Genomic DNA, 15,929 nt, shown 5'->3' with positions numbered 1-15,929 from the left:
GGCGAGTGACGTGGGCCTCCTGGTTCGCGGCTCATTCCATTGCAGCTGTGGGGGACACAAGAGGAATAATTAGCCATAACTATCCATGATATACCTGAGCTGGCAATTATTAAACACACAGTGGGGTGATACTTACACACAACTGGAACATCCCCTGCCGCTCTAGCCTCTTGGATACACTGGTCCAAGAGGTTCCCTTACGCCGCTTCAGGTCGGCATAGTGATGCCTGACCTGCTCACCAGTTCGGGGTATGTCAGTGGCACTGGTAAGGTCACGGGCGAGATGGTCCCAGGCCCCCACCTTATATTGTGAACCCTGGTACTGGCCCTGCAGCAGTCTCTGATCATGGTCTTTAACAAGAAGTCCTGCCATGACCTTGGACTCCTAGATGCACCAGCACTGCATCCGAAAGCACACACCTTCTCCCCTTACTGCCATTGTGCCTGCAAGGGGAAGCTACAACCAGTTATGAGATGTATTCCCGCCTCTTGAGTTTAAGTAGGGCCAGTTTACCGCACTTTTCCTTGATTGGCCAGTTTTGAAAAGGCTAGGCTATGGGCAAACCTGCTTACCTGGGGTTGGCATTGTTTAAAGGGGTGTAACACTGGGCACATTGAGTTAGCTGGCCTACACAGTGTTTACACCTCCTAAGCTAGCCTGTGCAATGCTTAGCGTTGCTTACATTAGACTTTGCATTATAATTCCGTTTTGGCATTGAGTTATTATTCATTACACCTTTATACGTATGTACACTGTATGGGGTCTTTGTGTTTTATTGGGGACTTCAACACTATATTACAATTACACCTGATTTCTGGCCTTACTGCTGTACTCTGGTTCACATATTTGTTATGTAGTGGGTTAAGGTAAATATGTCTGTATACTGATTCCTTTCACAGGTTCGGTTTGATTTTACTATGGTGAGGACTTGTTTGTTGATACCTCATTCTTCTGTACTTCCGTGATGGCTTGGTGGTTAACTGCTGTGACTATGGTGTATAGGGTCCTGGGTTTGAGACCTGCATGGCTGTCTATTTTGTTGATGGGCAGAACAAGGGCCATTGGATACAGGGTGATTAAGGCACTTTTGTGCATTTGTAAGCGGGTTTGCGTGACAGTAAGCACTGCTAACCTCCGGTTACATATGCTTACAGAGAGTTAGTGAAAAATTTATTTTAAATTTGCGTGCTCTGTTCCTATGCCTGCTGGATCCATAGTCTTCTTAAGACACACAGTCTTGCTGGCTGTTTACTGCTGAATCAGAGACACAGAGCTTTGCATGACTCCATCTGTAGTCTGTTTAAAGCACCAAGCCTTTCAAATTGCGCACTGATAAAGAAATATATTTTGCAGCTATAAGCACAGTTACAGATAACTTATTTTATAATAAACCACACATAGTCTGTCAGATTTGTAGCATATATTTACAAAGTTTTGCTTCATTACAGATATGAATGATGACTTCTACAAAATACCTCTCTCTGTCCTTCTCTCCCATAAGTGAACTACTACAATAGCTATATAGAGAGCTAGTCACGCACACAGATTATTTCCTCTTGGTATATTTTTCTGGCCTTCTGTGGGAAGTCACATAATGTCTGTTTTTAGACTTTTCTATTATCCTTTTGTGATTTAAGCACTTTTGCTGATGTGAGGATGCCATTCTGAAAGGAAACCTCTGTATAAGCTGTTCCTGCTGGAAAAACATCACGTATTGCTGAATTTATAAAAAAGGATGTCTGTTAATAGATATTTGTTCTGCAAACATGAGAAAATCATGTAATGCTTGTTTTCCAATATTGTTTTGTTAGGCATTTTCTTTTTGATGCTGTGAAGAGAAGCCTGTCTGTTATACATATAGTATGAATGCACATTTTAAACTCTATACATATATCCAAGCAAACTTTTTCTTTCAGTATATGTACAACAGAATTAATTTCAGCTTTATATTCATAATATCTAACAATTCCCTCTGTTTTTTAAACCTATTCAAAACATTTTATGTAGAAAACACATTAAGAAACAAAACCTTTAGTCTTCTTTTGATACAAGTCAAAATGCAATTTTACATACTTAATACAATGAAAACGTGTATTACTACCAAAACTGAATGTATTTAACAACTTTTTCTTTTGCAGACCATTCTGTGAAAAATATTTTATCAGTTATGAGCTGTGTCTGCTTTAGTTTTATTTTTTTAACTTGATTAATTTATTCTTTTGCAATCACAGAATTTCATTTATGATTTAGAACTCTTTTATTAACTCTTTGCAACTGTTGAATTAACTGTAAGAGACCAGAACCATGTGCTACTGCAAGCATTTATACACTGCTGAAAATATACAGTTTCAATGTCATTTTACTCATAACATTGTGTTCATGTCTCTGAACTGCTCATTAACATCTTGGTAAAATACTGAACTGGGCTTAGATAATACTTGAGGATTTAAAAAAAATATACGTGATGTATACATTAAAGAATGCTATGTACATACTAGTCCATTAGCTGTATGAGTACAATATTTTAATATAATTTTCCTCTAACTGGGGTAAAACCAGTGATATTAACTTGACAAATTACTTTTGAACTTATTACAATGTATCCTATACAGTATGTATTTACACAGACTGTTTGCTACTCATGCATTTTAATCTAGTAGCTATCCTGGACCCATTTTTTTAAAAACATGTTTTTTTTGCACATATTCATTACTAGACATTAATTCCATTTGTACTGAATTCTTCTGCATTTGTACATACAAAGACTGTAATGTACATTTAGTCTAATCCAAATTTAATAACATTAAAATTAAGCAAAATCTTGGAAAATGTTTGTCTCTTTAGAAATATCTAGTGGAACTAGCACAAAAGGCATATGTCCTGTTATTTTAAAAGCATTCATGCTTTTTTATACCAACATTGTTTTGCCAAAAACATATTAAAAATACTGAATAGTGACCAGTCTTTTGTTCAATTTTTTACATATCTTTACTTTCTCTTGTATAGCTGTAATAAAGCAGTTTTAAATCATCTTGTGTATAGCTTTGCAGTTTAACATGTTGCAAATACAATTTAATACTAAACAATACAATAATAACTAGCATAAAATGTATTGGACTTTCAGATTTAATCTGTTTACCAGTTTCTAATGCACTAATACCTGTTTCCTATAGCTCTATTTCAGACCCTTGTTGTTAAATTTTTCTGTAGCTTTATTTCAGACCCTTGTGGCAGTACTGCTTATATAGTCAGTGTAAAACTCAAAGTACATCTCCCCTTGTAGTATACTTCAGTATTGTTTATTTGCTTTAGAACATACACCAGCCCAATACTTTGGCCACACATCTGCTCCACTAGGCTACCAAACTATAGACCCCTGTCTGATTTGATCATTTTTATAAAGCTTTTGCTGTTTATTACCTCTAGTAGGTATTTACACCCTCCTGCACAATTTATTTAAACTGTATGTATACTAAAGCCCATTTGCTGGCTGTACTTGATGCAACTGACTTTTTTTCTTTTTAACATTTACTTGCAAACAGATTATCAGTGATATCTATGCACAATTGTGACTTTATTATAATTACCAAATAGTGTTGCCTGTAAACATTTTAACAAGTATGTTTTAATAACAATGATGCTTTAGAAAAACTCAAGCTACTTGTCTGGCGATCAGTCTTGTTTATCTTATCTTTCCAGCATTTCCTGTAACTATTCATCTAGTCTATATTGGTCTGAGCTCACATTTTATACTCTATAAACTATAGTTAATTCTTTTGGCATTTTCCCTTAGATTGTGATTTGCATAACTATGTATTTATACTACATAAATAGACATTATTTTATAATTAGCTTACATGGATTTTATTTCTTTTTAAAATTCAGAACTTTAACTGTTTGGTGTGGTGTTACTGTACAATTATATAAAAATTGTAAAAAACAGATATTAGCTTAGCTAACACATGTTTATATTTACATTATTTATATTTGCTGTTGTCTGCCTTTTGCTTTTGTACATTGTAAACAAATGTACTCTAGATGAAAAGAACATACATGCATGTCTGTCTTGTATATGTATATCTTTATACAAGTATGTCAGTCTTGTGACTTGAAATCTTTACTCTTATTAACTATTTTCATTTAATTTTATGCACTATAACTGTTTTGTGTAACTATTTTTATTTAATTTTTATACACTAAAACTGTTGAGCACGTTATGACTATGCTATGAGAATAGCAGTTATATGGTTTATTTTACTGTATTACTGATAAATGTCTTGCTTTAACTGAATGAACATAAAACATTTAAGAATGATTTGTCCCTACTGTCCTACCATGTATGCTTAAACATTTTCAAAACATAAACATATTATAAAATATAATCTGAAGTAGGAACTTCATTTGTCAGCAACCTTTGGGATACGGATCCGAGCCGGCAACTTCTATCACAGCATAGATCCGAGCTCCTAGCTCCTCCCTTTACCCATAATCCCCTACCAACCCTGACTGACCCCAGATCTAGTTTGCCGCTCTTCAAGCAACAGCTAGATTCCAGAGCTCTTGGTCAGATTTTGTGAGAAAAGAAAGTTTTCACTTTTTTTCTTATACTCTTTTTGAGCGAGTGTCTGTGTGTGTGTTTAGGTTTCCCTTAGTGCTAATTTCACTCTTTTTAGCTTAAATTAGCTTAATTTTTACCTTTTATTTCTCCTCCCTGCCCTCGCTGGTCGCAGTGTGTGTAGTGTGTAGGGGCCTAGTGGGTGTGTTTCCTTTGTGATGTCGGAGGCCCCTAAAGCCATTTTTTCGAAATGCACCGAGTGTGGTCACAAGCTTTCACCGGCTGATGGCCACACCCGGTGCGTTAGGTGCCTTGGGGTTGAACACCTCTCCTCGGGTTGCGCGATTTGCGCTGCGTTCAACCCCAGGGCACTTAAGGACCGGAGGTCGAAGCTGATTCTGGTGGGCCTTTTACCCCCAGACCCGGCTCCGGCCTCCGGTACTTCTGTGACCGCTACCCAGTCCTCGTTAGCGGCCACTCCTGCCCCCCTCCCTCCGGCCGGGACTCAACCTCCCGCTGCGGCTCCGGAGGAGAGGGAGGCCAGGAAAGAGAAGCGGAGGGAGAAGCACCTTAAGCGGCGGGCCGAGGGCTCCTCCTCAGCCCCGCCTGCCAAACGGGCTTCTCCCTCCAGGGCTTCTGGTTCGCCTCCTCCTCGGATCCGATCCCCTTGCTTCTCACCGGGACCCGAGGAGGAGGTGACCCGGTCCCCGTCGAGGTCATCGAGGCGGCACTCCAGGCCTACCTCGGTGGCCTTCTCGAGGTCCACCTTCAGTATGTCAGATGCAGACATGGACCGGATGATGAGGAGGTTCATCCAGGCCCAGATGCAGATGGGAGTGCTCTTGCCCCCCCCCCTCTGGGGGGGAGCTCAACCCCCTTTTTTGCTCCTATCGCTCCTTCTCCGACCCGCCTTCCAGGTTCGGAGCTTTCGGATCCGAGCCGCGTTGGATCTGGGGGTGGGTCAGAGCTGACAGTGCTAGGCACTTCGGCTCCGATGGTTCCCTCGAGTTTGTCGGAGCCGTGGGCCGAGCTTCGGATCCGAGGGAGTTGGTGTGCTTTCGGCCCCATCCCGGTCGGAGCACGTGGGTCCTTCGGATCCGATAGTCTCGGCTCCGGGTCCGATCCCCGCCTCAGATCCGAGTGGGAGTCGGATCTCGGATCCGTCAGAGAGCGGCTCCCCCTCGGCTTTCGCGGTGGTGGAGAGGGCACTGTTGAGTGCATCCAGGCCTCCGGTCCTGGCTTCGGCTCCCCCCTGCACTCCCTCTCAGCTGGTCCTGGCTCCCCTCACCCGGCCTTCGGGGCAGCCTGCTTCAGCGCCTCTAGGTGTTCCATTGGAACATGATATTGCTGGTGAGGACTCCTCGGACAGCCCCCCCGAGGAGGTTCCTCACAAGTCGAAGTGCAAGAGGAGGCACGTGGTCTCCCGTGAGTCCCTCACCGAAGATATGGACTTGGATGAAGGGGAAGGCTCCCCAAGGTCACCCCCCCCAAGGATGTCTCCTCTGGAGACATCATGGAAATGCTCAGAATCGGGGGGGGGGTGATCTGCCCCCAAGGCTTCCTCCGATGAGTCCGTATTCCTAGAGGCTTTCGAGGCAGGGCCATCTACCTCTTGGGTGTCCCCTCCCCCCGACCCCTTGGTGGATCTTATAGCCACTAGGGCTTGGAGGGAGCCGGACACTGTAGAGCCTGTTCCCAAGCGCCCGGACAAAATCTTGACTCCCCCGACAGAGAGAACCCATTGGAGAAGAGGTCCCCCTGTGGATGCTATGTTGGTGGCGGCAGCCACCAAGAGAGAGTTGGCTCAGGAGAGCATCACAGTTCATCCGCCGAGCAAGGAGTCTCGCGCGATGGACCCCCTTGGGAAGCAGACCTTCAGTTCAGCGACATTCTCCATGAGGGCCCTGAACTATATGGCACACGTCATTCGGATGCAGTGGGATCTAATCAAAGAATACGCTGCCCCCCCCCCCCCAGGGTCCATGTCGGAAGGGGACAAGCAACTGCACTCCTCCTGAATGTCCACCCTACGTTCTATTTCCAACACCTCTATGCGGCTTTTGTCTCACGCCACTGAGGGAGCTGCTAGAGCAGGTGGAGTCGGGCTGGTCATGAGGAGGTAAGCCTCGCTCCGACATTGTGACTTCTCGGAACCCTTTAAGGTGTCATTTGCGAATGCCCCTTTTGATGGTTCTGCATTGTTTGGCAAAACCGTTCACAACACCCTTGTCCAGAGCGAGAAAGACGGGAAGACGTTGTCTGCCGTCGGAGTCCGCTTCTCTGCTCCCCAGAGGTCCTTTGCCAAGAACCAAAAGGGTCAGAAGACGATGTGGTTCCAGAAATCACATCAATCCCAGTCTGCTCCGGACAACCAGTCCTGTCGTGGCAGAGGAGGACAGGGAGGACGCCGCCCTAGAGGCAGAGGGGGTCCCAGGAATTTTGGGTCCAGAGAGCCCTTTTCTGAGAGGCCTACGCAGAACCCCTGAGGGGTTGCCCGGCTGCTCCACTCTGGAGGCAGTCGGGGGGAGTTTTTCGAGGCACCTAGCAATGTGGGAGTCCATAACAACGGATCGCTGGGTGCTTCGTGTTATATCCAGAGGCTACCAAATTCCCTTTCTTGTAACCCCCAGAATCAGAAGCCCCCCCCCCGATGTACCACCCAATCAGAGGGAGGCGGCTGCTTCAGAAATTCATCAGCTCTTACAAAAAAGAGCCATCCAGCCTGTCCCCCCAGATCAGCTCGGATCAGGGTTTTACTCCAGGTTCTTTCTGGTGCCAAAAAAGATGGGGGACGCGAGGCCCATCCTGGACCTCTCCCTCTTGAACCTGGCAGTACCAAAAGTAAAGTTCCGGATGGTCACACTGCAATCTATTCTCCCACTACTGCGGGAGAATGACTGGATGTGCTCAATAGACCTCAAGGATGCATACTATCATATTCTCGTAGACAGACGCTCCAGGAGGTTTCTCCGCTTCCGGCTGGGAGCCAGCCATTTCCAGTTCAGGGCCCTTCCCTTCGGTCTCACCTCGGCCTCCAGGGTGTTCACCAAGGTTTTGGCAGCTATAGCGGCCCACCTGAGACTCCAGGGAATTCAGGTCTTTCCGTACTTAGACGACTGGCTCCTTACCGCCCCAACAAGGCATCTTCTTTGCTCATGCAGGGATTATTTCCTCAATCTGGCTCCACTCTTAGGGTTGACCATCAACATGGCCAAATCCTCCCTGGCTCCTACACAAGCATTGGATTTCATAGGGGCGAGGTTGGACTCCAGACTGATGCTTGCTTTCTTGACTCCAGATCGGCTTCAGAACATGAGGTTGCACGTGCAGGCCGTCCTTCAACTTCAAGCTCCTTCGACGGACCTGGTCCTGAGGGCTCTAGGGTCCATTGCGGCAGCAATTCCGCTGCTGCCATTGGCCCGGCTAAATGAGGGTCATACAGTGGACCCTCCAGGTACAATGGTCACTATCTCGCAATCCCCGGTCTCATCCCATTCCCCTAAGCAGGGTTTGCAAAAGTTCACTCGTGTGGTGGCTCCAGTCCCCCAATCTCCACACGGTACGCCCCTTCTCGCTGCCTCTGCCAGTCGCCACAGTGACCACGGGCTCCAGTCCCCCAATCTCCACACGGTACGCCCCTTCTCGCTGCCTCTGCCAGTCGCCACAGTGACCACGGACGCTTCTCGCCTGGGGTGGGGGGGCACTATTCGGGCAGAACAGTCCAAGGCACGTGGAACGACATAGAGACCTCATTGCATATCAATGTCCTAGAGATGAGGGCGGTGCTTTTGACGTTGCAAGCACTTCACAACCCTCTTCCGGTGGGGACGATTGCGGTGCAGACGGACAACATGTCAGTCGTCTGGTACATCAACAAACAGGGGGGAACCAGGTCTTACCCTCTCTGCAGCGAGGCCATGAGAGTGTGGGAATGGGCGATATCCACCAACCGGTTTCTCATCGCAACGCGCATTCCGGGATCGTCTAACATTTTAGCGGACAGGCTCAGTCGTACTATCCTGACTCCTTACGAATGTTCTCTCAATCCTCTAGTTGCAGATCAAGTATTTGCCCGATGGGGGCAACCTTGTTGCGATCTTTTTGCCTCTCCCTCAAATACCAAATGCAACGATTACTTCGCTCTGATCCCCCCTCCGGGGGGAGTCCCCGAGAGACTCTCTAGTTCATGCTTGGCCTCCCGGTCTGCTTTATGCTTACCCGCCTCTGCCCCTGATGTTGAAACTATTGCAGAAAGCCAGTCAGTTGGGGAGCAAGATGATCCTCATTGCCCCATTCTGGCCTCGTCAGACGTGGTTCCCTTGCCTATGGTCTCACCTGATTCATCCGCCCTGGATTCTGGATCCCATCCCGGATCTCATTTCACACCCCCTGGGTCTCCCGACTCCAAACCTGGCCAACCTCAAGCTGACGGCTTGGTTGCTCCAGTTCCACTCCTGATAAGGACTCCCGGAATCTCATCACCAGTCAAAGCCATTCTAGTAGCAGTTCACAAGCCTTCCACCAGAAGGGTCTATCGGAGTAAATGGAAACGTTTTTCCATTTGAGCAGAGCACCGTCATTTAGATCCCTTTACGGCGCCGGTAGCGTCGGTTCTAGATTTTCTAACTTCTCTCTTTCACCAGGGGGCTAGTTCCTCCACGGTCAAGGTACAACGTGCAGCAATTTCACACTATCATGTAGGGCAGGAGTCAGGCCCGCTTATTACTTCCAAGCTGTGTAAGACCTTCCTTAAGGGTACCTTCCTCCTCAGGCCCCCAGTCAAAGAGGTGGTACCTCCATGGGATTTATCCCTAGTTTTGCAGGCCTTGACTAGCCCCCCTTTCGAGCCGGCGGCCACTGTTCCTCTTAAATAACTCTCTTGGAAACGGCCTTTTGGTGGCAATAACTTCAGCCAAGAGGGTCTCGGAACTCCAGGCTCTCTGTGTCAAACCACCGTATTTGGTCTTCCACCCAGACAGAGTTCACCTCAGGATCAATCCGTCTTTTCTACCTAAGGTATCTTCGGAAGCTAACATTAATCAATCTATTAATCTTCCAGTATTCTTCCCCAACTATCAAAACAAAGGAGAGTATAAGCTGCACTCTTTAGACGTGCACAGACAACTATGTTTTTATATTCATCGAACTACTGGTCATAGGCAATCCGATCAGTTGTTTGTCTCCTTTGCCAAAAACAACTTCGGCAAGTCGGTTTCTAAAGTTACCCTCTCCCGATGGATATCTAGTTGTATTCTCTTAGCATATCAGAGCTCGGGAAGGCCTGCACCTCAGGGAGTCCGTGCTCATTCTACTAGGGCCATTGCTACATCGGCTGCCTTCAAGGCTAGGGTTTCCCTGGATGACATTTGTTCCGCAGCCACTTGGGCTTCATCTCATACCTTTATCAGCCACTACAAAGTAGATATTGTCTCCCGAGGTAGGGCGTCTTTTGGCTCTGCAGTGCTCCGGAATATTCTTCCATGAAGGCCACCCCAAGATTTTGGTAGCTGGGGACTCTGTTGCAAAGGTTGCTGACAAATGAAGTTCCTACTTCAGATTAAGAAGTTATTGTACTCACCATAACGTTCCATCTGAGTAGGTATCTTCATTTGTCTGCAACCATCCCCCTGACCAAAATGATCCTACTTGGGGTTTTTTAGATTAGTTCCCTCTGGCACATAGTATTAGCTGTGGTATGGGGCAAACTTGATCTGAGGTCAGTCAGGGTTGGTAGGGGATTATGGGTAAAGGGAGGAGCTAGGAGCTCGGATCTATGCTGTGATAGAAGTTGCCGGCTCAGATCCGAGATCGGATCCGTATCCCAAAGGTTGCAGACAAATGAAGATACCTACTCAGATGGAACGTTATGGTGAGTACATAACTTCTTATTTCTTTTGCACAGATTAGCTGTGTATGCAGGAAGTTCCCAGTCTCTGTCAGTTCAGCTAATTTATTTCCTTTATCCTGCAACTGCTGTTGAAGAGTTTCCTCATAGTCTGCCTGATATGTCTCAGGAGCCTGTTCTGCTGAATCTGAAACTCCTAAGCACTTTTGAAAAGATGTATGTATAACTTGTCTAAGCTTCCTGAACTCATTGTGTCTGTCTTTTAGAAGTTTACTACATTCTTTTCTAACAAAATGTACTAGAGGTTCTATCAGTAACTGATTTGACTGTTGTTGCAATTCTGAAGTAAATCTTTCACATCTGGTGACAGAACATAACTGTGTAACATTTGAATATAATGTCAGCATATTAGTGGCATGCACTGTATTTTTATGACATTGTACACACAATAAACAATTTTTTATACCACACATGATTTTGTTTCCGATACCAGTCAAATATAGTAATCCATTTGCATAATGCCTTACTGTTAACTTGCAATCCATTTGCATAATTCCTTACTATTAACTTGCCCTAATAAGGTTTTACATTTGCTAATATGCTGTATATACATTTATTCTGTTATTATTATTACCACTATGGCATTCATACTGTATGTAACACAGAATAATTTTCTTACCAGTCAACAGAGAGGCAGATGGCCAAGCTGCTTTACTGTAGAAGGTTGAAAAGTTTCTGTAGTCACTTGTGAAGTTGGTATAGCAAAACTGGCAGTTTCAGTCTTACAACTTTGTCTTGTACCTTTTCTGGGGAATTTATGGAACTGCTCCACCTTTCTGCAATGCAGTCTCACTGGATTTAGATGTCTATTGAACTGTACTGCTACAAACTGTAAAATTGCTTAACCTGTGTGCGCATTGCTTACTCCCACGCAAACAGGGTTAAACTCGCTTACTACTGTTTAAATATGCTTACTACTACTTATTGATGCTTAAACCTGCTTACTATTATTCATTATGACAGTGACACCTCACATGTGCATTTACTGCAGTACCCCATTTCATAAAAATATGTTATTTAGTGGGTTATGCAACAAAAATATTGGTCATAACGTGCTTTGCCATGGAAAATGGAATGTGTTGCAGTGGGACCCGAACCAGGAATGCCTGCTCGTAAGGTGAATGCGCTGCCCACTACACTATCGCTATGCTGCTTCATTTGCATATATCTTCCTTGTTATTCTCTTCAGCCATTTAAGCTGCATTAACTGTAACTAAGCGATGGGCACACACACATACCTACGGTTAGCTTTAATGGGATTTTTTTAAAAAATAAAAGTGTTTGTTCATTTCATTTATGTATACTTTTGCTGTTGTACCCAAGGGGGGCTATTGGTGGGGATATGCGGACACCTGTGAGTGGTCTCTCTCATGTCTTGCCCCTTTCTGCTGTTCTTCATTGCGGGGGTGTGTATATTCTGAGAGCTCTGCTCTCACACATGCCCCCTGCACTCTTACACGCTCTGCATACGACTAGGATCTCAAGCAGCGCGTCTCATTACTATGAATGGTGCGCTGCCATCCTGCTCCTAAACATCCGCCTCCGTGCAGGACTAAGCTAGTCCTGCACAGAGGAATAGTAAATCTGGAGGTCTGTTTTGATCCTCTCTTACTTCATGTTGTGATTAGCGCATTTTGTAATCTGTAGTTAAATGCATTTCTTTGTGCAGATAATCTAGCCTTTTTTAATTTCGAACCTCCCTCCTTCAGCAATATTAAAACTACACTTAGGGCTGGCGTGCATTAAGTTTATAAGCTTTATAAAATGGGCACATAGGACCTATGGTAATTGGGGTGATTATCGGAATGAGGCCAGAAATATTTTGAACTGCTTTGCTAGTAGATGATGTGAAAGAACTAATATTGATCAAACATGTTGGAAGAGTAGTAGCAAACCTAGAAGGGAATTGATTACAAAAGCTGAAAAAAAGTGCACTGGAATGATGGTAAAAGAAACTGGATGATAAACACACACATTTCGTGAAGGAATATAATGTGTTTAGTTTTATATTGATTAAGGTGAGTAATAACTATCAAGGCATTCTGTGGCAAGACCCCATTTTGTCAGTTCTTTTGAGGAATAAACCTGTTTTTTTTTTTTCCCTGAGGGGGAGGAACATAATTATGTCATCCGTAGTTATTTTAAAGGGGATGTACTGAATGTATCTAGTGGAGTAATTAGTGAATGGATTGTTACCATATGGTGGCTTTAGTATTTAAATAATAAGAGTGATAGCCTGCTAGCACAGCATTTTAATGAAGTACATTTGGGTGATAATTCTGGTTTTTAGGTCCACAGTTTTGAAGCAAGTAAGATGTGACAAAAGGAAAGGGGGAATTCTTTAGAAAGTTTACGATGTAAAGGTGCTGCATACATTTGAAATTTTATACCCTGAAGCTTTGTGGCTTAAATCAGAAATTGGAATGCAAGTTATTAAGTTATTTAAACTATGTTAGTTAATTCAATGTTTAATTATTAGGTGAATTTTCTTGGTTAATTTTGTGTTTAAACTCTTTGAATGTATTGTTTTACTTCCTTAAGGACAGTTCGGTCAAGATGGTAGAAGTATGATGGAATAAATTTTATCTGACAGTTTGCCAGTTATTGTGGTTTAATATATTAAGTTAATAGTTTGAACAAAGGAAGGCTGTGTAAGTTTCAGAAAAACTTGGACTGTTTGTCACTTTTCAGTGCCTACAATTCTAGATCTGAGTGGGATTCTTCTTTTAGTAAGACCCCATACCTCTCAACTGCCCAGAGTTTTGCAGAATGTTCAGATTTGCCTTATATTTTTGGCTTGTTCATCATAAAATGTGTTCTTTTCCAGCAAATCACCAATGATTGAAGTCATTAAATGGAGAACATTTGAGTTTCAGACTTCATATCCTACAAAAAATGCTAACACAAACCCTGTAATTACATCAACTTTTAAGTTTATCTGAGCAATATTTAAAATCTGTCCCTATTTTTGGTCCTTTGTCATTATTTTAGGTTTTGGCCAGATTTCTAGAGCTAAGCGGTTGAGAGAGATGTTTCAGACTATTTAAGCATTTCAAGTATTTTGGCCTTTGGCTTAACCCATCACTTATTTCATTGTCAGCTGTCACAGGATTTCACATCTGCTGAGTAAAAAGCTAGGATCTTAGTTGAACAAAGTTCCTTTAACTTCTTAGCTTTTGGATTGTTCATTATCTTAACTTACTGTAGAGGTAATAAAATACAGACTGCTTTAAAATTACCAGGTTTTGTCTGCAAGCTCGTGAAAAAGAAAAAAAAACCTGCTGTATTGACTTTTTCTACCTGTTACATATTGCAGTAGTTGATTTAACGGACTTTTTACTGATTTTTTTTTTCAATTGTATTTACTACTTGCTGGTAGAAAATGTCAGTGTAATCTCATCTTCATATAATAAACATTTGTTTCTGTGTAACTTTTTTAATGTTCTTAATTTTGTGTATAATATTGAAATGTGTAGATCCTTTTTAGCAGCCTTATTTAATTGTTCTGTGCTTAGTTCTTGCAGTAATGGTGTTTTTTTTTTCCTTCTACACCCCCCCCGAATTACTTGCAGGCTCAGTCGACAGCAACTGGATTGTTGGTGGAGTCCTGGAAAAGAAGCTGCCCCCTCTGCCACTAACCTTGGCACTCGGGGCATTCCTGAATCACTGGAAAAACAAGTTTCATTGTGGCTTTAACATCACTGTGGGATGAGACACAAGCATCCCAAAATAATAAAGAAAAACTGAAGAACCAGATACTGAGCTTCGAGCATCTTTTTCTGGATTTTTTACAAGCTGATTTAAGGGAAAATTGGAGAGCTGAGTTAGTGTATTCATCACTGTTAGTTTTATTTTCCCTGACGGTGCCCTAATGGGGAATTTATTTTTTAATTTCATGTACCACCTGCTGTGATATCATATTGAACAGATTTATTATTTCTTCTTCCAGGCTGGTAGGAGAAATTCAGAAATTTGTTGATGCTGAAAAATGGAGAAAGAAGCTTCATATGTGTCTGGGCCAGGAGTCCTACTTGTATATGTTTGTTTGAATGAAGTACGAAATAAGTGATCCTTCCACAGCCTGTCAGAGAAGTGCTTATCTGCCCATAGAGGACAGTACCATAAGCCTGCAACTCTGACATCAGCAGGTCGGTTGTAAGAGAAAGACCACCTTTTGTAGAGAGGAAACAAGTTAAACTGGCTTGCAGGAACACAGGATACTTATAAAGGGGACATAGCTTTTTACTTTTAGATAGACAACATTCACAGACGTTCACTGCTGAGTCTGTATGCTGAGTCTGTATTTAAATGTGTTCCCTATAGAAGAGGGCTGCTAAAACAGAGATACATGAGTTTTGTTAACATGTCTGACTTGCATCTCCATGAAACGGAGTTCAGTCCTTATTTCCAGGTCCTGCCTGCATGGGCTTTGGTTTGTTCTCCTTGTAACTGCTTGGGATGTTTTTTAAGTATTCTGATTTCCTCCAGTTGCATAGAAGCATGCTGGTAGTTTGGGTGCACTAAACTGTCAGTGTTTGTGTTGTATTTACCCTTGTTATTGTGGCCTGGATTGTGGCTGAAATGCATCCAAGGACCAGGCCATTTACCTTGTTAACAAATGATAAATTAATAAATAAAATCTAGATGGATTTTTACACATTAAATGCAGAAATAAGTCTGTGGAGTGAGAGAATACTGATGCTGAATACAATGGGAACTGTAAGTACAAAGCAGAAATGTGGAGGATTATGTGGCTGACAAACCTCTTACAAAAAACAGGCTGTCAGTATCACAAAGTACCACACACTACTTGTCACACACAGTGTAGATGAAACACATAACCTGCATATACTGAGGCTATTAAAAGTAATCTAAATAAACAGCAAAAGCCTCCTAAGTGTATCCTCAGTAACCTCACAAACATTCATTTCAGACAGCACCCACCATGAAACATGCATCTAAGCCTATTTGTCTCAAATCCGAAGCCCATAATACAAATCTCCACATAATCCAGCATCCCAATCATAGGGGACTTCATAGTGAAACACACTCGTGCACCTCTCATTTGGCTAAGTAAAGAAGGGTCACAGCTGCCTATCAGGTTTCCAGGATTTGCCACATCACGGGTGCACTCTGGTATTGCATCACAAGTACACACATGAGACAGTCATAGCACACACACACACACACACACACACACACACACACACACACACACACACACACACACACACACACAAGTAAACAACTTGAGACATGCCTCCCTGGACTACATGAAGAGACACATGATGGAGCTCTTGAATTACGTTCATAGGAGATTACTAGGCTAACAGCTCAAGAGCCCTTACAAGCTTAGCCAGTTTTATCCAGATTTCACCCAATTTTCTATTCATAGGGGAAAGATAAAAAGGGTCAGCAAGCAGAGTTTTTGACAATTTTTACAGACTTCCTGAAGCAGGTATGAACCT

At 43.3% G+C, this 15,929-nt stretch overlaps 1 protein-coding gene across 1 annotated transcript in view; it reads left to right on the top strand.

Annotated features, from left to right (window-relative positions):
• Nucleotides 1–14,217, top strand: part of TOMM40L (translocase of outer mitochondrial membrane 40 like) — a 152,623-nt gene extending 138,406 nt beyond the window's left edge. Inside the window, exon 8 of the mRNA XM_044059127.1 lies at nt 14,034–14,217. Within this exon, the coding sequence (XP_043915062.1) occupies nt 14,034–14,173 (140 nt within the window). The 3' untranslated portion in view covers nt 14,174–14,217. The remainder of the gene's footprint in view (nt 1–14,033) is intronic.
• The last annotated feature ends 1,712 nt before the right edge of the window (nt 14,218–15,929 follow it).

The sequence above is a fragment of the Protopterus annectens genome, chromosome 17.part0 (assembly GCF_019279795.1).
Source record: "Protopterus annectens isolate FY-2018-M chromosome 17.part0, PAN1.0, whole genome shotgun sequence".
Classification (NCBI taxonomy): domain Eukaryota; kingdom Metazoa; phylum Chordata; order Ceratodontiformes; family Protopteridae; genus Protopterus; species Protopterus annectens.
Note: the sequence above shows the minus strand (reverse complement) of the source record. Positions and strands in the feature narration are given on the sequence as shown.